The sequence below is a fragment of the Protopterus annectens genome, chromosome 9.part0, assembly GCF_019279795.1.
Source record: "Protopterus annectens isolate FY-2018-M chromosome 9.part0, PAN1.0, whole genome shotgun sequence".
NCBI lineage: Eukaryota > Metazoa > Chordata > Ceratodontiformes > Protopteridae > Protopterus > Protopterus annectens.
In genome coordinates, this window is record NC_056743.1 from 1003353160 (window position 1) to 1003376042 (window position 22883).

The window sequence follows — 22883 nt, forward strand, 5'->3', positions numbered from 1 at the left end:
CACTGGGTCTGTACTTAGAAGGCATGCTTGGCTTAAGGAACAAAGCTTGCCGTATCATGTTAAAGCTAAATTACTGGATGCTCCCTTAAACCAAGACCGCCTTTTTGGCAACAAAGCAGTAGTCGTCCTCAAAAGGATGGAGGAAAAAGCTAAATCTATGCAAACTGTTAAAGATTTCCTAGAAGTACAGCCTCCCAGATTCAGTAGGCATTGGCCTTCAAAGAACTGGTCCTTTCCAGTTCCTTCCAGGCCTTCTCAGTCCAAACCCAGGAACAGCAGACCACCTAGGCTACAGTCTCAGACTACGCACAGATCTAACCAGTGGGGGGCTCCCACTTCCAAAGCAGGGAGTAGTAAGCCATCCCTGTATGGAAAAATGGCACAATGACTTAACCTTAATCCTTCCAAGCCCTGCTCTACTACCTGCTCCCTTAGGAGGAAAGCTCGCCCTGCATGCAAAAAACTGGGAACTCATTACCCAGGACAAATAGGTTTTGAACATAGTTTCCCAAGGATATAGATTCCACTTCCACACACTACCCAATCCCAAATGGTTGGCCAGACCTACCCCCAAATCAGAGTGCGGAGGCCCAACAGCAGGTTCTCTCTCTTCTCAGTATCAGGGCTATTCAACCTGTCCCAGCAGAACAAAGGGGACAAGGTTTTTATTCAAGACTTTTTCTGGTACCCAGAAAAACAACAACTGGCATCCTATCCTGGTCCTCTCTATTTTCAACACCTTTCTGGTGGTTCCAAAATTCAAAATGCTAACTCTTCAACAGATTCTTCCTATGCTAGCCAAGGATGCCTGACTGGCAACCCTAGACTTAAAGGAAGCTTACCTGCACATCCCAATAAGAGGATCCTGCAGACAAATACCTACGTTTCAGGGCGGACTCCATGCACTTTGTTCTCTGTACTTCCCTTTGGCTTATCTACTGCACCCAGGGTGTTCACAAAGTGTCTAGCTCCAGCCATTGCATTTTGCAGGCAGTGAAATATTCAAATTCACCCATACTTGGACGATTGTCTGATTCAGGCAGAAAGCCAGGACTTGCTATTACAACACCTGGCATTCGTAAAGAAACTTCTAACCTCATTGGGGTACACCATCAACAAAAAGGAATCTCACCTAGTACCCTGCCAACAGATTGTATTCCTGGGAGCAACCTTGAACACAACTTCCCAGATGGCATTCCTCACTCTGGAGAAACAAGTTTATTTGACAACCTACTTCAAACTATTGGCCACAAAACCCCAGCTATCTGCAAGGAAAATACTGCATGCTCTGGGGTTCATGGCCACTTGCATTTTACTAATTCCATATTCAAGACTGCATATGAGGATACTCCAGTGGTACCTAAAAAGCCTATGGTGTCAACATTCTTTGGACCTGGAAACAATGATTTCTGTCATTCCTTGTATAAAGACAGAGTTCCTCTGGTGGGCAGAGGCCTGCTACCACAAGGGACTCACTTTCACTCCACCCCCTGCCACCAAAACCCTAACAGATGCATCAGACTGTGCATGGGGGGCTCACATGGCAGGGCAGTGCATTGAGGGAAAATGGAACCCGAGACAGATGCACCTGCATATCAAGCAAAAAGAAATGTTAGCTGTACAGAATGCTCTGACAGCCTTCAAAGACTGTATTCTTCCAGGACAACTATTGGTAAAGACAGACAACAACAGTTTTGTGGTACGTAAACAAGTAGGGGGGAACCCACTCTTACTCTCTCTGCAGTCTATCCATGGCTCTGTGGGGCACAGCCTTGAGCTACCAAGTACACCTACAAGCACAGTTCCTGCCAGGCAAACTAAATTCACTGGCAGATGACTTGAGCAGAAATCTCATGGACACACAATAATGGAAACTAGAACCCAAAATATTCAGCCTCTTGAGGAGCAAATGGGAGGACTCCAGAGGCAGACCTGTTTGCCTCTTCTCTGAACTACCATTTGAACAAATTCTGCACTAGAACTCCCCACATTCAAGCTTGGAAAGTGGATGCCCTGTTCTTTACCTGGGAAAGCCTCTCGGTTTATGCCTTTTCCCCTCTGCCTCTCCTCTCAAAGGTTCTACTAAAGATCAAACAGGCCAAGGACAATACTGATTGCACCAGACTGGCCACGCCAGGACTGGTACCCTCTCTTGCCCAGTACAACACTGCTACAACCATGGCATCTCCCTCAGACCCCTTACCTGCTGTCCCAGCAGGTGGGCCAGATTCTGCACCCTCAGCTTCAAACCCTGAACCTTGCAGCCTGGATAATTCCTTGAGCTCTCCTCTAGCATCCCTCAGTAAGGAGGTACTGGATGTCATTCTGGAGGCAAGGTGGCCTAGTAGTAGAAAATCCTATGCTGAAAAGTGGAAAAGATACTGTTCCTGAAGTCAGGCTCAGGGGATGGGCACAGCGGTGCCCAGCTTACCTCATATTGTGCAGTACTTAACAGAATTGCTCCACAAGGGCCTATCCTTCTCATCAATTAAAAGTCATGCCTCTGCCATTTCAGCATATTATTATACTGAGCCCCACCCCTCTTCTCTCACCCCTTGCTAAAGCAATTCCTTAGAGGGGCCAAATATTTAAGATCCCCCAAGAGAGCTCGCACTCCAGCCTGGGACCTTAACTTTGTATTGGAAAAGCCCCCCCCCCCCCGAGCCAGTTGCTACAGCAGAGTTGAAATTCCTTTCTTGGAAAATGGTCTTCCTTCTAGCCATCACTTCAGCAAGAAGAGTATCTGAATTACAGGCCGTCATGGCAGTGGGAACCCTTCAGTATCTTCCATGCGGACAGGGTTTCCCTCAGGACTAATCCTTCCTTTATGCCCAAGGTGGTGTCTACTGTGGGCCTAAATCAGTCCATTTGTTTGCCTACTTTTTTCCTTAATCCACAAAACAAAAATGAACGAGTACTGCACTCTCTGAACGTACACAGACAACTTGGATTCTATTTGGACAGGACTAAGCCTATCAGAAAATCTGAACAGCTGCTAGTTAGCTTTGCTGCAGGGGCAGAGGGGAAGGCCATTTCAAAGCAAACCATTTCCAAATGGATAGCCCATTGCATTAATTTCTGCTACAAGCACCATGGAAAACCTACCCCACAAGGGGATAAGAACACATTCCACCAGGCCTGCATCTACCTCTGCGGCATTTCTCAGAGGAGTCCCTACCAGGGACATCCTAGAAGCTGCTACCTGGAGCACTGTACATACCTTCACCAAGCATTACCACTTGCCTATCTTCTCTCAATATATTGCTGGATTTGCCACTGCATTCTTGCAGGGCTTAATAGCTGGCCCTAATGCTCTTTAACTTCCCCCTCCCTTCCTTAGCTTTGGGACTCCACCCAAATGTGATGACTGCAACAGTGAAACATGAACATAGTATAGTTGTGTACACTAATGTAGATGTTCGAGTGTATTCACTCTGGCAGTCCTGGTTACCCTCCCTCCAGCCCCCTGACTTCTCCTGGCTCCTTTCCTTCTTGTTGGTATATGTATTTTTTCTTGTGGATTTGCTTTCTGCTAGGGGTTTACCATACCATGTAATTGCTTCCTATTGTGGGGGCACCTGATATTTGGGGCAAGAAAAACTGATGTAATGGCAGTGGCTGCATGTTTTATACCCTTGACAACCTGACGTCAAGGAAGAAGCAACAGCATCTGACGCAGAAATCCGAAGACTATGGTATTCAGGCTGGCTGAGGGCTACCTGCAGGCAGATAACCCATATGTGATGACTGCAACAGTGAATACACTCGAACATCTACATTTATGGTAAGTGTACACAACTGTACTTTTTTAGTCTTTCTATTAATTACTGGTTTTTTTGAATGTCTGTAATCTGAGCCTTTCTCTTTGGGTCTCCACTGAAAATAAGCCTTTGGCTCAGTTGGACCAACTCGGTTAACAAATGACAATAAATAAAAATCTTGAGGATGACTTGCCTGTACTTTTTTTTGCTGTTTCAAAGGTTTAGGTCTATGGGAAGTTACAAAGTTGAACCCTAGTTTTGTCTAATCTAAGCAACTTAGATAGGTTCCTTTTTTTAGAAAAAGGAGATAGAATGATGTATTTGTGGTTACAGTTATGCCCCTCACTGCTTGCATCTCTTGAAGCTACAGTTTGAGGTCGTCTTAGGGAAAGCTAATGCCATAGGTTGAAACTTCTCTGTATGGATATGATGCAAAAGATTTATGCAGTTAATTGGTCTGCTCTCCTTGTTAATTCCTTATGCCTGTCAGTGTATTCCGTTACCTCCCATTAACTCATTCTGGTCTAAAATTAAATCCTGTATAACAGTTTTTATTTTGACGGTGGAGAAACCTAGGTTTATCTGGGATCATCTTTCCTTTCCCCTTGCGGGGTCAGATCTGGATCTTCCTAATCTAGAGCTGCACAAGCTTAGTAATAAAGTGAACATCTTCTCCTTGTAAGTCATATGTCAGACTAATGTCTATAAAAAGATGAACTTTATTCACTGTGGGGAGGGGCATTATTGACAGATTTAGAAGTTAGACCTCTGCTTTTTGCAAATCCATTTTATAATGAACAGCGCTGCAAAGATGATCTGCTTCATAATAATGATGCTAAGGTCAATTGCTACTCAGGAGTACTTCCATCATTTAGGAGCATCTGTAAGGAAATTCCTCATGTTCTTGGATAACCTCCTGATACAACCCATTATTTTTATTTATGTATTTTTTTGTATTGACCCTTCTGGACAGCTGTGACTCTTCGACTTCCTCTGTGTTTACCAAGTATAGTCCTGTGGCTGTAATTGGCATTACGGTTAAGGTATTTGCCTCCCAAGCATAAGGTACAGGGTTCAAGCCTTACCTCTCTCAAAGGCATGTGTGATGTTTGCATGTTTTCCCAGGGTCTCTGTGGGGTTCCTCCCTCAAAAACATGCTTGGTGTTTCTAACTCAAACTGATCCAAAATTGAATGTAATCTTGGGCAGCAGTGCAGACTGTAGTTTGAGCCTTCCTGGGAAGAATTGCGTAGATTTACAGCATCTTCAAGATAAGAGAACACTGATTACAGACTGTGTGCTGTCATGCTAGCCATTTTGTGTAAAAATTGGCTGCAAGTGATTTGGTCATGCCAACTAATCCTTATGAGCAATATAGATGTCAATACTTCATTCTTTATTTATTTTGAGGAAATGTACAAGCTCATTTGTTGAGGGCAAGCTGATTAACTTGGACTGGGCTTGCATATATAGCTTGATTTCATGGAGTATATCATCAAGGCATGCACTCCCAAGCATGGGAACTTTAAAGAAAGTCTGAATTCTGATATGTGGAAAGGATAAGTTCCAGTCATTGACCTGTCAAGGAGCGTCAACTAATAAGGTAAGACATTGTGTAAATGAGTTCTTGTAGTACCAGTATTTTGAAAGTACAATATGAGCAAGTTATGCAGCACTTCTCCAGCCCTATGGAGGTGGATCCTGCTGAGCAGTTGCCAAGACTGACTAGCTTCATACTTTTGGTTTGCATTTTGCTTTAAATTATTGTATTTATTAATCCTTGTTTACTGGTAAAATCCGACTGGGATAAAACCCTTCTTCAGCAGAGACCTGGGGAAAAACCTCCACATTGAACAGTTTTGACATATACATATAAAATAGTTACGTTATATGAAAAGAAATACAAAATGTAGGTAAGTGTACATACATGAAAAAAAAAAATACAGTAGCTTGCATTAACATTTATGAACAGAGCGTGTAAGTAGCATATAAAGAGTGTTGAACATTCATTAGAAGTAGACACAAGCTTGTATGTAGCAGAGAGAGAGAATTTTGAAAGGTTATATGTGATTTCTAACAATTAAAATAATGAAAAGAAAAGGCAGCTATTAATGGAAATATTAGAAAGGGGGAAGGTGGTTCTTAATGAAATATAGTGTGATATGTTAGTAGAACAATTTCTTTGAAGTCCTTTTATTCTTTAATAGGAAATACTTTTTTTGGAGGAGGAGGAAGGGCTTCTTCCATTTGCATTTCCTACAGAACCAGAGTGTTTCTGAAAGTAACATCTTAGGTTCATAGGTTCATACTAGGCTATCTGCCCTAGGGCATTTATAAGCCTAGCCAGAGTGTTTGGCTTTCGCCACTCATTTTAAATTTATTTTGCTATGCCCTTTTTCGAGGTTAGTATATTGTGCCTCTGTCTAACAGTGACACAGAAGTGATACCGGGGTAAACCTACGATCTCCCATCCACTCATCAAGATTCCTCTTGAAGAGAGTCAATGAGGGACTCTGCCTAACCTGGACTGGGATTTTATTCCAGAGTGAAGGGAGCCTCTGGGTTATGAATCTGTCCCTCCAGCATGTCCTATTTATTTCAGTGTTGAGGTTCAAGTCTCTCGAGTGCGTAGTTCGATGGAATTTGGATTTTCTGAGGTGCAGCATGTCCATTATTTCCGCGTTGGACATGGCTTTATACGTCAGGCACAGATTGCCTCTGAGCAGGCGGTATGCCACTGAGTAGAGCTGGAGTTTCTTTAACCGGGCAGCATATGGCATCTGTTTCAGCCCTTTGATCCTCTTGGTGAGGTACTTTTGGGGTCTTTCCAGTTGCTGCAGGTGTCTGGTGAGGTACATCCCAAAACGGGCATTGTACTCAATTATGGGCCTGATGAGGGATGAGTAAAGAGGCACGATGACCTCCCCTGATCTAGATGTGAATTCCTTCATGATTAGGTGGGCTATATAAAATGGTTTTCAAACCACTTTGGCCATGTGGTTTTCATATGAGAGACTGCTATCAACTTGGGTCCCCAGGTCCCTAATTACTTCTTCCGTACTTAATGGATTACCACCTATGTGGTAATTTGTGGGCACTTTGTTTTTACCAAAGGGGATGACTGTACACTTTTTGGCGTTTAGCTTGAGGCCATGGCTCTGGCACCAGTTGTCTGTTTCTGTGAGGCCCTTTTGTAGGATGCTTGTGTCGGCTGGAGAGTCGATTATGGTGCCTAGTTTGCAGTCATCTGCAAACTTGGTCAGCCACAGTCCTTCCGTGTTGGCCTGTACCTCCGAGAAATATATACCAAACAAGAGAGGTCCCAGGACTGAGCCTTGTGGGACGCCACTTGTAACTGGTTTGGAGTCTGACATGGCTCCAGCAATTCTAACCATGTGGGTTCTGTCCTTGAGCCAGTTTGCAACCCATCTAGTGACATAGGGGTTTATATTTAAGCTGGTGAGCTTATCTATAATGCCCGAGTGGGGTATTGTATCAAAGGCTTTTGCGAGGTCCAGGTAGGCTGTGTGGACCACCTTCCCCTCGTCAATGGCCTTGGTGACTGTTTCAAAGAAATCAACCAGGTTTAAGAGGCAGGATCTGCCCTTAAAGGCGAACTGGGTAGGATCCAGTGTCTGTAGGTCACCAATACTCCTATACTGGCTCCTATACAAATCTGACGATTTTGAGCATATGTCAAAGCCCTGACACTGTCCCAGATGACTAGTCACTGGAGGAACCAGTTGGAGTGGGGTGGGAGAGTGTGTCTGGTGTCATCTTGCCTACCCCTAGAATGAGTTGGCTACGTTTTGCTGCAGTAGGGTTATCTTGGGAAGACTTCAGGTATTTTAAGTCTGTACAGAGACTCAGTAACCTGAGCCCAGTCAAGGACTGCTTACTCATCTGCCAAATATATCAGGTACTTGGAAGAGTGGACCTCTCCTGGCATAGGACAACATTGCACTTAACAGTCTAGGAGTGTTCTAGCATGTAAAAAAATCCACAGTTTATCAAGGAAGACAGTAAAACAAAACTACCTCGATTTCCCTGCCTTAATCTGTGGAGTGTGAGGTCTGTCCATTGCTGAGCTGTACCCTCTGCAGGAACCAGGCGCAAAGGACCACTGGGTTAAGTATAGTAGATGAAGAAGATACTGTTAACAGAAGGTAGCTGAATGAACTAATGCAGTCGTTATCCATGTAATAAAATGTACAGTCATTTAGAGTTGCAGGAGGTGCTTTTGCCACTAAATCTTAATTGTCTATATTTAAATGTAAGCACTGTGATCGCCTGATGAGACTAAATCTGTTAGAGTAGTTACGTTGCTTAAAGTAAAAACGAAATCTTAATTGTGGTTGTGTATTTGCATCTGTTTTGGATAATTAATAACAGTCTCTTGTTCTTGTTTTAGGCATTGGGGGTTTCATGGTTCGCCAGAGGAAGTCTCACACTCGATCAAAGAAAGGCAGCCTTCTTTTGTTGGAGTTATCTGCAGAAGGGCATAGTATAGAAGGCCACCCTGAAGATGGTAGGTGGTGTGTGCCTCTTAGAAATTGCTTTGTGACAACTTTTTAAAATGCTTTGCACTAATACTAGAGGGCAGAATTCTTCTGATGGTGTGAGACAAAGGAAAGTGTTGGGCATCTGCGGCTCATCCATATTTGTCCAGTTCTATTCTGTTGCATATTGTGCCTTGCAAGAAACAATTCTGAACTTGTTTCAGCCTTTGGCAAATTAATTTTGAGGGGGACCTTTTTAATGTGTTAATTTAACAGACACTCAGCAGTAAAGCTAATCTTTTAGGCAGACTTTCTAGAATAGGGGGTAGGGTAACAGGTGTACTAATGGAAGTGAAGTGAGCAGGATGGTGCATGCAGTACACCATAACTACCATTGCGGTCAATGTCCCGTTTTTACTCATTCATTGTATGTTTGTACTATGAGCAGCATTGACCTTTGTAGTGGTGCCTCCACTGTAGGCCAGAGAATAGTGATTTATTTCAGCAACAATAACAGGTGCTTAATTTTGTGCATTTTAGTTAATCTAGTGTTAGTGAGGTTTGTGAAGGCATTTGGGCTAGATGATCTTTAGTGAGTGTCTAGGTCCAAATACAAGCAAACTTAATATGATAACTAAAAAACAAAGTCATAAGTTGAATGGTAGTAGAATTGATGGGAAGACCAATGAAAACTGATAATTACTTATAAGTAAATACAATAAAGTAAAGCTTTTTGCTCCGTGTTACCAAGGGAGGAAGCCCCGACTGCATCTCAAGATAAGTTGGGAGCTTAGACACTGGATACACTGGCTAGGGAGGGTGAATGAGTGGCTGACACTGGCTTACCCATCTGGGGGGTAAGTTTGTAGGGAGGGGGGGGTGACATCTTTGTTATTTTCTAGGGTTGAGCTTTGGCATGCAGCACATTGGGGTGAGTTGTCTGCTCTTTCCAAGCTATATGTAGCACACTAGCTACTTTTTCCTTAAGTATGCTGTAATGTGCCACTCTGAGAGACTTCTTCCCCACTGTTAGGGTGTGAATCATCAAGTAGATGGGAAGTGGTTTGATGGTTGGTAGGTAGAGTAGTATATTTGTGTGTGCACGTATGTATAAAGATATATGTCTTTCTATTCCTATGTTGCAGTATTCATACTTCATACTGTGGGATTTTCCACCTCAGGCGCCTTGACGTTGGCTCCTATACAAAAGCTTAAGCCTGGCTGTTGTAGGTGTGTGGGACGTCACACGCAGAACCATAAACCAGGAACTATAAATGTGACGTCTGCATGCACAGACCTCAGAACTTTTGAGCTGCAGATGACGTTACTTCAACCGCTTCGCTCCTACGACCAAAGACTTCTAAAGATAAGTACCCCGATGTCCTTCAAGGATGCATCTGCAGTCCTTACAAATGGGTTGTCCTGTCGTCAGGCAGCCCTTCGGTCGGCCGGATTCCAAAGTCTGGGTCTGGCCTCGGCTGGTGTCGCACTTCACCCGACGTCATAGCGGCAGTTCTTCGGGTATAAAGGCATCAGCCAACGCCATTTTCCTCAGTCTTTCTTGCCGCGTGGCGCCCGAAGCAGAAGCTGTTCGCAAGTGCCGGTCGGTCAGAACCAGAGATTACTACTACAAGTACCAAAGACTTCTAAAAAGCTAAGTACCCCGTTGGGGACTCTTTCTTGCCTCAGCCGATGTCAGAAAAAGTGAATAACTGTTTAACTTGTGGGAAACAAATACCTCATAAAGATTTCCACTCTTACTGCTTACCTTGCTTAGGCCCAGACCACGACGTAGCAGCTTGTCTAGCCTGTGCTTCTTTCAACCGGGGGACACTTAGAGGCCGGTCGGAATTTTGAGGAGTTTTTCGCCCGATTTTGCTTACATTATGCCGTCGGATACTCCGACTATGCAAATTTCTAAAAGCGCAAGGAAAAGGACCGACACTCATGTTCGCGGTTTCGCCGAAACCGCGTTAAGCCAACCGAGTGTCTCTGTTTCGGCTGAAACAGAGTCCACGGTTCTTCCTTCGGCTGAAAGCGTTCCTCCTACCGAGGCCTCATCCAGCATGGTGGACTCGGCTTCTGATATACCACCCGCTCTTGCAGGTTCACAGGATTTATCTGATACTATCCCCTTGGATATTTCTACCCCTGCACGTGGAGCTGCTAGGCCACCTGCATCTATGTCTATTAAGGCCTTTGCCACGGCTAAAGCAGCAAAATCTACCAAAACTGTGTCTGCTAAGACCCCCTCACACAGGCCTAGCTCTAGTTCACAAATGCTTAGTCTTGCAGAGGATCTCATTTCTTTGATCCGGGGATCCCAACCTCACCCAGACAGGGCCTCTCACCCACCTCCAGAGAAGAGGCCTAGAGCAGAGCCCCCTGAGCCAGTTTCTACAGATAACTCCTCTGATGAATCAGATAATTCTAACCCTCCAGAGGGCCCTTTTTCTCCTTATGAGGACTCTGATGCAGAAGAGTCCATTCCTTCTGCCTCTCCGCCTGAGGAATTTTCCTTTGGGGAAACCTTGCATGCTATGAGGGAACAATTTCAATGGCAGGGCCAGGATTTTTCAGACTCTAGGAAAAGGCTTAGAACCTTTCTGCATTTACCACAGCATAGGCCTTTAGCCATTCCTCCAGTACTTACTGTTGTGGATGATGCATTTAATGATGCTTGTACTGCTCCTGATTCTCTTCCTCCGGCCCCTGCTAAGCCCGATAGATACTACAGGGTTCCGGACACACATTATCATTTGTATAAGGCCCCTCTTGCAGATCCCAAAACTATCTCCCAGGGACCCAAGGCTGTAGCAGCTACCTCTGCCAAAAAACCCCTCCCCTCTGAAAGGGAATCTAGGGCCTTAGAGAGATGGAGTAAAAAAGTTTACACTTCTGCTACTCTTACAGCTAGAGCCTTGAACTGTCAATTCCACATGATTCAGTATCAGGAATTTAAGATCAGTTAACTAAAAATCTGTCCTCTGGTGAACCATTAGACAAAAAAATCTGTTCAGGAAATGGTACATAACATTCAGCAGGTCAGTAATCATTCTTTAAAATGCGGCTATGATGCACTGGAGGCTTCCTTTAGATCAGCTATGACTGGCACAGTGATCAGAAGACATGCATGGTTAAAAGAGCAGTCCTTACCAGACCATGTTAAATCAAAGCTCCTAGATGCTCCCATGGATAAGCTCAATTTGTTTGGCTCCCCTGCACAGCAAGTGCTGAAGAAGGTGGAAGAGAAAGCAAAATCTGTCCAGACAGTCAAGGATTTCTTGCAGGTCCAGCCTCCAAGGTTTAGCAGGAACTGGCCTTCCAAGAATTGGTCCTTTCCAGACGCCTCCAGAGCTCCGAGAGGCAGAAATAGGCGCTCAAGAGGCAGGGGTCAATCCAGAGGTGCCTACAGGGGACATCAATGGCAGGCTAACAACCAGCGAGGTACAGCCACAGATCCAGCCGCCACCACTCCCACAGGACAATCACAGTGACTTGGCTCTGGCACCGCCTACCAGGGAACAACTAGAAGCACCCTTAGGCGGGAAGCTGGCCTTATTTTCAGTAAACTGGCATTACATCACAGGAGACAAATGGATTTTACAGACAATAGACCAAGGTTACAGGTTTCACTTCCATACTCTACCAAGGAAGAGAGGAATGCCAAACCTACCTCCAAATCAGAAGACAGAAGCTCTACAACAAACAACTCACTTACTAAGGATGAGAGCTATAGAAAGGGTGCCATCTATGGAACAAGGGCAAGGATTTTACTCCAGACTCTTCCTGGTACCAAGAAAAGAAAACCAATGGAGACCTATTCTCGACCTGTCCACTTTAAACACATTCCTCATTGTTCCAAAATTCAAAATACTGACCCTACAGCAGCTTCTTTCCATGCTGGGCAAGGAGTCCTGGCTGGTAACTCTAGATCTCAAGGAGGCATACCTGCACGTCCCCATACGACCAAATTGCAGAAGATACCTCCGATTTCTTGCAGGATCAGAGCATTATCAATTCTCAGCATTGCCCTTTGGCTTATCTACTGCGCCCAGAGTATTCACGAAATGCCTGGCATCAGTAATTGCTCATTGCAGGCTTCAGGGAATTCAAATTTACCCGTACCTGGACGACTGCCTGTTACAAGCGGACAACAAAACAAATTAACAAAAGATTTGAAAGGGTCATTCATCTACTACAAGCCCTGGAATACACAGTCAATATAAAAAAGTCAAGGCTGATACCATCCCAAAGGATTACCTTCTTGGGTGCAGATTTGGACACAACAAAACAAATGGCATTCCTGACAGTAGAAAAACAGGAGCAACTCCCTTTCTACTTCATGGCATTAACAAAGCAGAACCAGCTAACAGCAAGAAAAGTCCTGCAAGCTCTCGGTTACATGGCATCCTGCATAATATTAATTCCACATGCCAGACTACATATGAGAAAGTTACAGTGGTACCTAAGGAATTTATGGTCTCAGCACAAGCACAGCCTAGAAACCCAAATTCCAATTATTCCATGCCTGCAACAAGAATTCCAATGGTGGGCCCAGGCCTGTCAATCAAACAAGGGACTTCCCTTCCACAGCACTCAACCAAGCCAGACCATCACAACAGACGCCTCAGACCTCGGTTGGGGGGCACACATGCTGGACAAGTGCATACAAGGCTTATGGACTCAAGACCAGCTGCACCTACACATAAATCAAAAGGAAATGCTGGCAGTAAAACTGGCGATTCAGGCATTTAGACCATTTCTTCAACAGGGTCAACTGCTGATAAGGACGGACAACACCACAGTTATGTGGTACATCAACAAACAGGGAGGCACACATTCATACCCAGTTTCTGAGAGGGATTAAAAATGTAAAGCCACCCAGGAAGCCGCCATTGCCAGCATAGGACTTGAACTTTGTGCTAGAAAAGTTGACACTCCCTCCTTTCGAGCCAGCAGCAACAGCAGAATTACAGTACTTATCATGGAAAACTGCTTTCCTGCTTGCAATCACTTCAGCAAGAAGGGTATCTGAGCTACAGGCATTAATGGCAGTACAGCCCTTCCTGATCTTCCATCAAGATAGAGTGTCCCTGAGAACTAATCCTACTTTTATGCCAAAGGTGGTCTCCAGGGTATCTTTAAATCAAGCTATCCACCTACCTACATTCTTCCCAACCCACAAAACAGGGGAGAAAGACTGCTGCATACCTTGGATGTACATAGACAATTACGTTACTACCTGGACAGGACCAAGAGCAATAGAAAAACTGACCAGCTACTGGTAGCATATGCAACAGGAATGGAAGGAAAAGCAATTTCAAAACAGGCAATCTCTAAGTGGATAGGAAATTGCATTAGATTTTGTTACTACTACCATGGAAAGAAAACTCCAGAAAACATCAGGCCTCACTCTACAAGGGCTACAGCCACTACCACAGCTTTTTTACGAGGAGTGGCTACCAAAGACATTTTAGAGGCTGCTACTTGGAGCTCCGTGCATACATTTGCCAAGCATTATAATTTACCTTTATACTCCAGATCCCGAGCAGGTTTTGCCACTGCTGTTTTGCAAGGGATCTTAACTACACCATAATCTATTTCTCCTCCTCCCCCAGTTTGGCTATGGTGTGTGTGTCTTTCGGCTTTTTCCCGAGGGTCACCTACAGCGGCTCCCGCCCCGCTTAATTAGCCAGTAGAGAGTTTTACTGGCTGGCTTGCCGGCCCGACAACCAACCGCGGACGACGCAACATTCACGCGTAGTCACCACACACAGTACTTTAAAACTGAGGAGAATCGAACGCAACTAACTGCTGTGAGGCGCGACAGCGAGCACCACCACACCACCGCAGTATCATGGTATTCTACCCATTTGTAAGGACTGCAGATGCATCCTTGAAGGACATAGTACAGTTTTGTACCTACCATAAATGTAGATGTCCGATAGGCATGCATCTGCAGTCAGGATTACCCACCCTCCTTCCCCTCTGTGGTACTCCTAGGGTATTTGCCCATCTTGTAGCTAGCTGGGGGAATCTATTATGGTGTATTTGTTTGTATATATGTACATACATGCTTATTTTTGTTTGTTTCTCTACTATTTGGAACCATTTGCATTTATCCAAATTTAGCCTTTCTAGAGGGCACCTGGCATCTGGGGCAAGAAACACTGAGGAAAATGGCGTTGGCTGATGCCTTTATACCCGAAGAACTGCCGCTATGACGTCGGGTGAAGTGCGACACCAGCCGAGGCCAGACCCAGACTTTGGAATCCGGCCGACCGAAGGGCTGTCTGACGACAGGACAACCCATTTGTAAGGACTGCAGATGCATGCCTATCGGACATCAACATTTATGGTAGGTACAAAACTGTACTTTGGGGATTTTTTCTCTTATGTACGCTTGAGTTTGGTTGCTGTAGATTCCCCTTTAGCCGATGTCTGAGATAAAGAGCAAATGTAACTGTGGATGTAAAATACCGCACAAATACTCTCACGACTGGTGTGTGTTTTGCTTATTAAAGGAGCACGACCATAAGGCCTGCCCCATTTGTCAGTCTTTCGTGCTAAAGACCCTACGCAGCTGACTAGTGGCACTTCATTTGTATTTGGAAAATCAGAGACTAAAACCCCTCACTCTCAGGATGGATCCCGAGTTGTCCGCCCAAGCTGAACAACTGAGGAAGAAGGCCAAGATTTTTAGGCCTTCTCCCGATGCCGCTCCGCCATCGGATGTCCCGCTGTCTACCGTTATAGGGGCTGAGGGACACCCAATTACTCAGTCAGCTTTGACAATTCTTCTGGAAGAGACCGTTCCAGCAGCCATGGAAAGCACTTCCCCGGAGTTAAGCCAGATGCCGGCATAACCAACATTGAGGGGGGGGAACCAACACTTGGTCGGCCGACTAAGACTTCTCCTGCGGCAGCCCAGGCCTCTGTCTCTAAGCCTACGCCAACAAAGAAAAAACAAAATACTAAACACTTAAGCCCCACGTTACAAGTAGCTCCAGATTAGCAGTCATTTACCAACTCACTAATGCCGGCCTTTATGGCTCTTAGGCCCTTATGCCCTGCACCTTCCAACATTTCTCTGCTGAGCCCCAGGCCAGCCTCTGCTTCCTCCCTACCTTTAAACACTACCCACCAGGTAGAAGAAGAACCAGAACAGTCCTACTCCTCTTCTGAGGAATCCATTTCATATGTCTCAGATTGTTTCACCTGTGGATTATTACTCCCCAGATGAAGACTCGATTGAAGGAGACTCCACACCAGAGGACATTACCTTTGGGGAAACTATCATAAAAATGAAGGACCACTTCATGTGGGATACTGCCTTAATGTCAGATACCCAAAAAAGGTATTTTGAACTTTTGCAGCTTGAGTCACCATCCCCTTCAGCTATTCCTCCTGTGCTTCCAGCTTTCCTAGATGCCTTTAACTCTGTTTCCATAAACCCTCTCAACCTCCTGCCCCTAAAAGGCCGGTTAGAGTTTACAAAGTGCATGATGACCACAAATTTCTGGTGAAACTCCCGTGGCTGATCCAGCAGTCATTGTTGTGTCTTCAGACAGTCTAAGCAGATGTTCTTCTGTTTCACTGTTGCAGTCATCATATTTGGGTTATCTGCTTGCAGTAGCCCTCAGTCGGCCTGATTGTCAAACTCTTGGGTCCTGCGTCAGTTGCTGTCTCTCATATTCCATGACATCAGGTAGTCAGGCGTATAAAGCATGCAGCCGACACCATTACATCAGTCTTTCTTGCCGTGCGGTGCCCGAAGCAGAAGCAGTTTGCAAGAGCCGGTCGGCCGACTCCTGAAATTTTCATTTTCGAGTTTCAGAACCGAAGTCTTCAACTAAAGCCAAGTACCCCGTTGGAGAAACTTTTTCTTGCTCTAAACCGATGTCAGTAAAATTCAGTAATTGTATTTCTTGTGGAAAGCAAATACCTCAAGGATTTTCATTCGTACTGTATTCCTTGCCTAGGCCCTGACCACGACGTACCTCGATGTCGGTTTTGTGCCGTATTTAAACCACAAACTATTCGTCGTTGGTATATTTTCACTTCTAAATATTTTGGTGCTCAGTTCAGTTATCCAGATATGTCTTTGGTAAGCCACCCGACTACTGACATTACGAAAAAATGCAAAGATAAAGACAGAGACAAGCCGCCTAGGTCCAAAGCTGCCGATGATGCTTCTCCTAAGCTAGTCGCCAGTTCGCCGGTACTCAGTGAGGCGCTTTCGCAGCCCCTGATGCCCGCTACTTCAGATTTGCAGGCCTCTACTGAGACTCATTCAGAGTCCGGTTTGCCACGAGATGCTTCAACTGTGGAACCTGCTGATGTCTCTACCTTGGATGGGTCCGGAGCCACTGTGGAGGCACCAGCTTCTGAGGGTGTATTCAGGCCCTACTGACTTGCATATTAAACCGATGCCATCTTCTTCTTCAAGGCCTAAAACTCAAACCATGCTTAGGAAACCGACGCCCAGACCGCATGGTCAGGCCTCTATGCCTAAAAAACAAATGATTAGAATGGCTGAAGACCTTATTACTTCAATCGGGGAAGCCAACCTTCCCCCTCTAAGAGACCTAGGACTGAGTTGCTTATGATACTTCTGACCAAGATTCTGAACTTTGTCTCCTCTGATGACCAGGATTTACCCTTATCTACCTATGAGATTCTGATGCAGTGGACTCTATTCCCTCTGCTTCTCCCCCAGAGGATGTTTCTTTTGGTGAAACCTTGCATACTCTTAGGGAGCATTTTCACTGGGGAAAGCCAGAATTACTCTGATTCTAAAAAGAGGCTTAGAGATGTCTTACTCCTGACCCAACACAGGGCTTTAGCTATCCCTCCTGTGCTGGACATTGTGGACTATGCCTTTTCAGAAATTAGCTTGGCCCCTGACTCTCTACCTCCTGCTCCCAGAAAACCTGATAGATATTACAGGGTTTCTGATTCTCACAAGTTCCTTTTTAAAAATCCTACTGCGGATCCTGAAACTATTTCACAGGGACCCAAAGGCATTAAGGCTACTACTGGCAAAAATCCTACCCCCTCTGATAGAGATTCCAGGGCCCTGGATAGATGGTGTAAGAAGGTATACACCTTTGCAACCTTGGCCATCAGGGCCTTAAATTGCCAGTTTCATCTGTTAAAGTATCAGCAGCATATTATTGGATTGCTTAAACAGAAAATGATGTTGCTTCCTGATTGTGCTGAAAATAAGAATTTACAGGATTTAATGCATTCTGCTAAACAGGTTGGAAAACGTACTTTGCAATGTGGTTTTGATTCACTAGAGGCATCTTGCAGGGCTGCTTTCACCGGGTCTGTACTTAGAAGGCATGTTTGGCTTAAGGAACAGTCTTTGCCAGATCATGTTAAAACTAAATTGCTGGATGCTCCCTTAAATCAGGACCACGTGTTTGGCAACAAAGCAGAAGTTCTTAAAAAGATGGAGGAAAAAGCTAAATCTATGCAAACTGTTAAAGATTTCTTACAAGTGCAGCCTCCAAGATTTAGTAGGCATTGGCCCACAAAAAAATGGTCCTTTCCTGCCTCTTCCAGGCCTTCTCAGTTCAAACCCTGAACCAGCAGAACAACCAGGCTTCAGTCCCAGGGTACACACAGGACTAAGCAGTAGAGGACTCCCATTTCCAAATCAGGGAGTCGTATGACCCCCCCCCCCCCATGGTAAGCTGTCTTAATGACTTAACTTTAAAACTTCCAAGCACTTCTCAACTGACTGCTCCTTTAGGGGAGAAAAGATTGCTCTGCATGCAGAAAACTGGGAGCTCATTACCCAGGACAAATGGGTTTTAAATAGTTTCCCAATGATAGAGATTTCACTTCCACACGTTACCAACCCCAAACGGTTGGCCAGATCAACCCCCAAATCAGTGGGCAGAGGCTCAAAAGCAAGTACTCTCTCTCTCTTAAGATTAAAGGCTATCCACACTGCTCCAGAAGAGGAAAAGGGACAAGGTTTCTACTCAAGACTTTTCCTGGTATCCAGTAAAGACAACTCATGGCATCCTGTCCTGGACTTTTCTATCCTAAACACCTTTTTGTTGATTCCAAAATTCAAGATGCTAATTCTTCATCAGTTGCTTCCCATGATAGCAAAGATGCTTGGTTGGCAGCACTGGATTTAAAGGAAGCCTACCTGCACATCCTAATCAGGGAATCTTGCAGAAGATACCTACGCTTCAAAGCAGGCTGCATGCACTATCAGTTCTCTGCACTGCCCTTTGGCTTATCTACCACGCCCAGGGTATTTACAAAGTGCCAAGCTCCAGTCATTGCATTTTGCAGGCAAAGAAATATTCAAATATGCCCATACCTGGACGATTGTCTAATTCAGACAGAAAGCCAAGATATACTTTTGAATCATCTGGCATTTGTACAAAAGCTGCTAACTTGTCTGGGGTATACCAGAAACGAAAAGAAATCACAGCTGGTACCCTGTCCACAAATTATATTCCTGGGAGCAAGTGTGAACACAGCTTCCCAGATGGCTTTCCTCACATCAGAGAAACACTCAATGTTATGTGGTCATATCTCACCTACATTCTTTAGTCACGGGTTCGGAGCCGATTCTCGGCTCCGACTCGGCCAACTTATTTCTCTAGCACAAAGTCTCTAATTGGCTGGGCTAACCCAGTATCCCAAGATGCACCTCGCCCTAGCCCCAGATCTCGTTTGCCGCTCATAGAGTTAGGACGTGGTCTTGCTTGGCTGTGGCTAAGTACCCTTTTTCAAAACTTTTCATAAGTCTTTAGCAGTCTGTTCTCTTGTAAAAAGCTATTTTGATAGCTAGTTTTTCATTGTGAGTGTACTGTGTAAGCGAGTGGTGTGTTTTGTGGGTATCTCTCTGTTTTGGCGGGCTAGGCCCGTTTAAATTAGAGGACCTAGTCCTCTCCTGTGTTGTTTTTTTGTGTAAACTTGTTTTGTTTGGTTTTTTGGTCGGTAGTTAGATTTTCCTTGCTGCACCAAAGAAACGTTTAAGTTAGAGTTTCCTTGGCTGTTCGTAGTTTGGTTTTTCCCGCCTTCCTCTTGTGTCTGTCATTATCGGTTGAGTGGGTGTTGTGAATTACTATGTCTAAAGAGCAGAAAGAGCATAAATCCTCTGGGTTTAAAAAATGCTCAAAATGTGGCTGCAAGATGTCCATTACAGATGGGCATTCTATCTGCATTTAATGTCTTGGTGCTATTCACCGGCAAGAGTCCTGCAGTTTTTGCCACACCTTCAGCCCGAGGGTACTGCAGGAAAGAAAAAAATAAGCTGATTTTGAAGGGCCTGGTTAGGCCTTCTTTCGAGGAGTCCTTAGACTCTTCTTCTAGTACAAAGTCTAAGACTTTCAAGGCCAAGAAAAGATCTCCGGCTCCATCTGTCTCCTCGGAGCCCCCGGAGAAGGTTTCGAAAGTGGATACTGCCCCCTTGGCTCCCTTGTCCTCGGGGCCGCAGGAGGTATCTGTTGTGCTGGAGTCGACCTCGGCCCCGGTATTATAGGAGCCTATTCGGAACCGGTCACCCAGTATTAGGCATGAGTCTTCGGGTAGGAGATCCCGATCTCCTATTTCCTTTAAATCCTCTAGGCTGTCTGATTTGATTGTGGATAGGGTGGTCCAGAGGCTCCTGCAGTCGCCGGTGTTAGCAAAATTGTTCTCGGCTCCGACCCAGTCGGCTCCGGATGCCAGTCCCTATTCTTGTACCAATGATTCCTCCTACGAGCACCCCTGTGTCGTTGAAGCCGGAGTGCTCCGCGCCGAGTGATGTTCTCGTGTCGGCTTAGATACCTTTTGTGAGTTTATCGGAGCAGACATCTGCTCCAACCATGTCGGTTCCGTCCTCTGGTTTCGGTACTCGGGTTTCCTCAGTCGGACCCGAGAGGGATACCTCGGGACTCTTGTCTGTTCCGAGCCTCCCTCTCGGTGCATCGGCTCAGGGAACCCCGACTCAGGTTGTGGTCTCTGAGACTGGTCGGTCCTCTGATTCGGGGGGGGGGCCTGCCTTCAAGGCCATGAGGAGCGCACTGGCCAGATCGCCAGTTACATCACCTGGATCAGTCACTCCTTCCCCCTACACCCCGGCTAGAGCCTCTGACACCCCCCTATCAGTGGATGGCAGAGCCAGAAGGTCTGAGGATACCCCCATGAGCGGTCCCCAACTTTCTGAGGGCCCCTCAGTGTCAGTGCCTGAGGAGCCCCCTAGAAAGAAGTTGTGTAAGAGGAAGCACATAGACTCCCAGGAAGAGTCCCTCACTTCCGATACCGACCTCAAGGAATCAGAGGGGTCCCCCAAGTCATCCTCCGATGTCTCTTTCTCCGACATCCTGGAGATCTTGAGGCAGAGAGGCGACTGGCCATCTAACACCCCCTCTGAGGAGGAATCTGTATTCCTCAAGGCCTTCGGAGCTCAGCCCTCCGCCTCCTGGGTGTCTCCACCCTTCGATTAACTCCTGGATTTGATTTGTCGAAGGGTGTGGGAGAACCCTGATTCTGCGGAACCGGTGCCCAGACGTCCAAATAAGTTTCTTTCTGCTCCCCCGGGGAAAAAGTTCCTGACCAAAGGGGTTTCCGTAGATGCCTTGGTGGTGGCGGCAGCCACTCAGCAGGAAGTTGCAGAGGCTTCTTCTTCCGTCCATCCTCCTAACAAGGAGTCCAGGAGTATGGACCGGTACGGGAAGTGTACCCTGTCTTCAGCAACCTTTACTTTGTGTTGCTGAATTATCTTTGTCATTTTACTCTGCTCCAGAGAGATCTCCTTAAGGAGCTAGGAGACGATCTGATGGGTAACATGCCTGAGGCGGTAGCGCAGACCGTTAACGCCCAGTTGTCTACCCTTGGTTACATTGTCAACTCGTCCATGAGGCTCATATCCTATGCAGCCGAAGGGGTGAGTAGGGCAGCTAGCTCAGGTGTAGCTCTCAGAAGGCAAGCCTAGATACGCCTGTGTCATTTCACGGAAGCCTTTAAGTCTTCCTTCACTGACTTTGATGGGTCCTCACCCTTCGGGACCAAAGTGAAAGACACCCTCACCAGATGCGAACAGGAGGGGAAGACCCTATCTGCCGCAGGGGCCCATTTCTCTCTTCCTTCTAGGCCTTACCCCAAGGCTCAGAGAGGAGGGAAAATGTGGTTCAAGAAGTCACAGAAGTATTTCCCTGCCGCTCAAGGTGAGTCCCCCTCCAGAGGCAGAGGAGGGGGAAATTATTTTGGAAGACGCCGTCCTAGAGGCAGAGGAGGCCCTCGCAACTCAGGAGACCGTGATTCCTTTAGCGGGTCTTCCTTTCAGCATTCCTGAGGTGTTGCCCGACTGTGCTGTTCCGGAGCCAGTCGGGGGCCGAATTTCGTTGCATCTGGAAGCCTAGGAAAGCATCACCCAGCATCGTTGGGTACTTCGAATAGTTACCGGAGGTTACACTATTCCCTTTTTATCAACACCCCCTCCAGTCAAAAGAATCCCGGACGTTCCACCCAGTCAACGAGATCAAGCAGCACTAGAAGTTTCAGAGCTGCTAGAAAAAGGAGTCATCCAACCAGTCCCCTCCGACCATATCGGATCAGGAACTTACTCGAGACTCTCTTTGGTGCCGGAAAGAACAGGGGACCTGAGACCCATTCTGGATCTCAGCCGATTGAATCACTACGTTCTGAAGTCCAAGTTCCGAATGGTCACTCTTCAGTCCATTTTTCCCTTGCTGGAAAAAGGAGTATGGATGTGCTCCATCGATCTCAAGGATGCCTACTACCACTTACGCTTCCGGCTGGGAGCCAGTCACTTCCAGTTTCGTGCCCTGCCCTTTGGTCTCACCACAGCGCTCAGGGTGTTTACCAAGTGTTTGGCAGTGGTAACAGCTCACCTGAGACGTCTGGGATTCCAGGTGTTTCCATATCTGGACGACTGGCTTCTCACCGCCCTCCACCAGGCATCTCCTCATTCAAGCCAGGGAGGCTACCATTACACTTTGTCAACAACTAGGAATTACCTTGAACTGGGAAAAGTCTGCCTTGCTGCCCTCACAGCGTGTTGTTTTTATAGGTGCAGAGCTAGACTCTATTCAAATGCGGTCCTTTCTGCCGCAAGAGAGGGTAAGAGTGCTGCAGTCTCAGATTCACGCATTGTTGCCCCTCAAGAGAGTTCAGGCCAGGTTAATTCTCCAGCTCCTGGGATCCATAGCTGCCACCATCATGCTGATGCCTCTAGCCAGGTTACACATTTGGATCCTACAGTGGCTCCTTTCGGCCCAATGGTCCTTTCAGAAACCTCCTCTTTCCCCCTTGATACTTCTCACAGAACGGTGCAAACAGGACGTCTGCTGGTGGCTATGTTCCACCAATCTGGACAAGGGGAGGAGTTTGATTCCTGTGTCTCCAGTGGCCACGGTGACCACGGACGCCTCCCAGATGGGGTGGGGGGGGCATTATCTTGGCAGGACGGTCCAAGGCACGTGGCAAGATCATGAGGTACACCTGCACATCAGTGTTCTAGAGATGAGAGAGGTGTTACTAGCATTGCGGGCACTCCAAAGCTCTCTTCCTCTGGGAACGATTGCAATTCACTCGGACAACATGTCCATGGTGTGGTACCTGAACAAGCAGGGGGGAACCAAGTC

The 22883-nt window shown here is 46.2% G+C and overlaps 1 protein-coding gene across 1 annotated transcript in view; it reads left to right on the forward strand.

Annotated features, from left to right (window-relative positions):
* KMT2D (lysine methyltransferase 2D) overlaps positions 1-22883 on the forward strand; it is a 3358270-nt gene that overhangs the window by 1982461 nt on the left and 1352926 nt on the right. The window contains exon 23 of the mRNA XM_044082193.1: positions 8172-8288. Coding sequence (XP_043938128.1) covers positions 8172-8288 — 117 coding nt within the window. The remainder of the gene's footprint in view (positions 1-8171; positions 8289-22883) is intronic.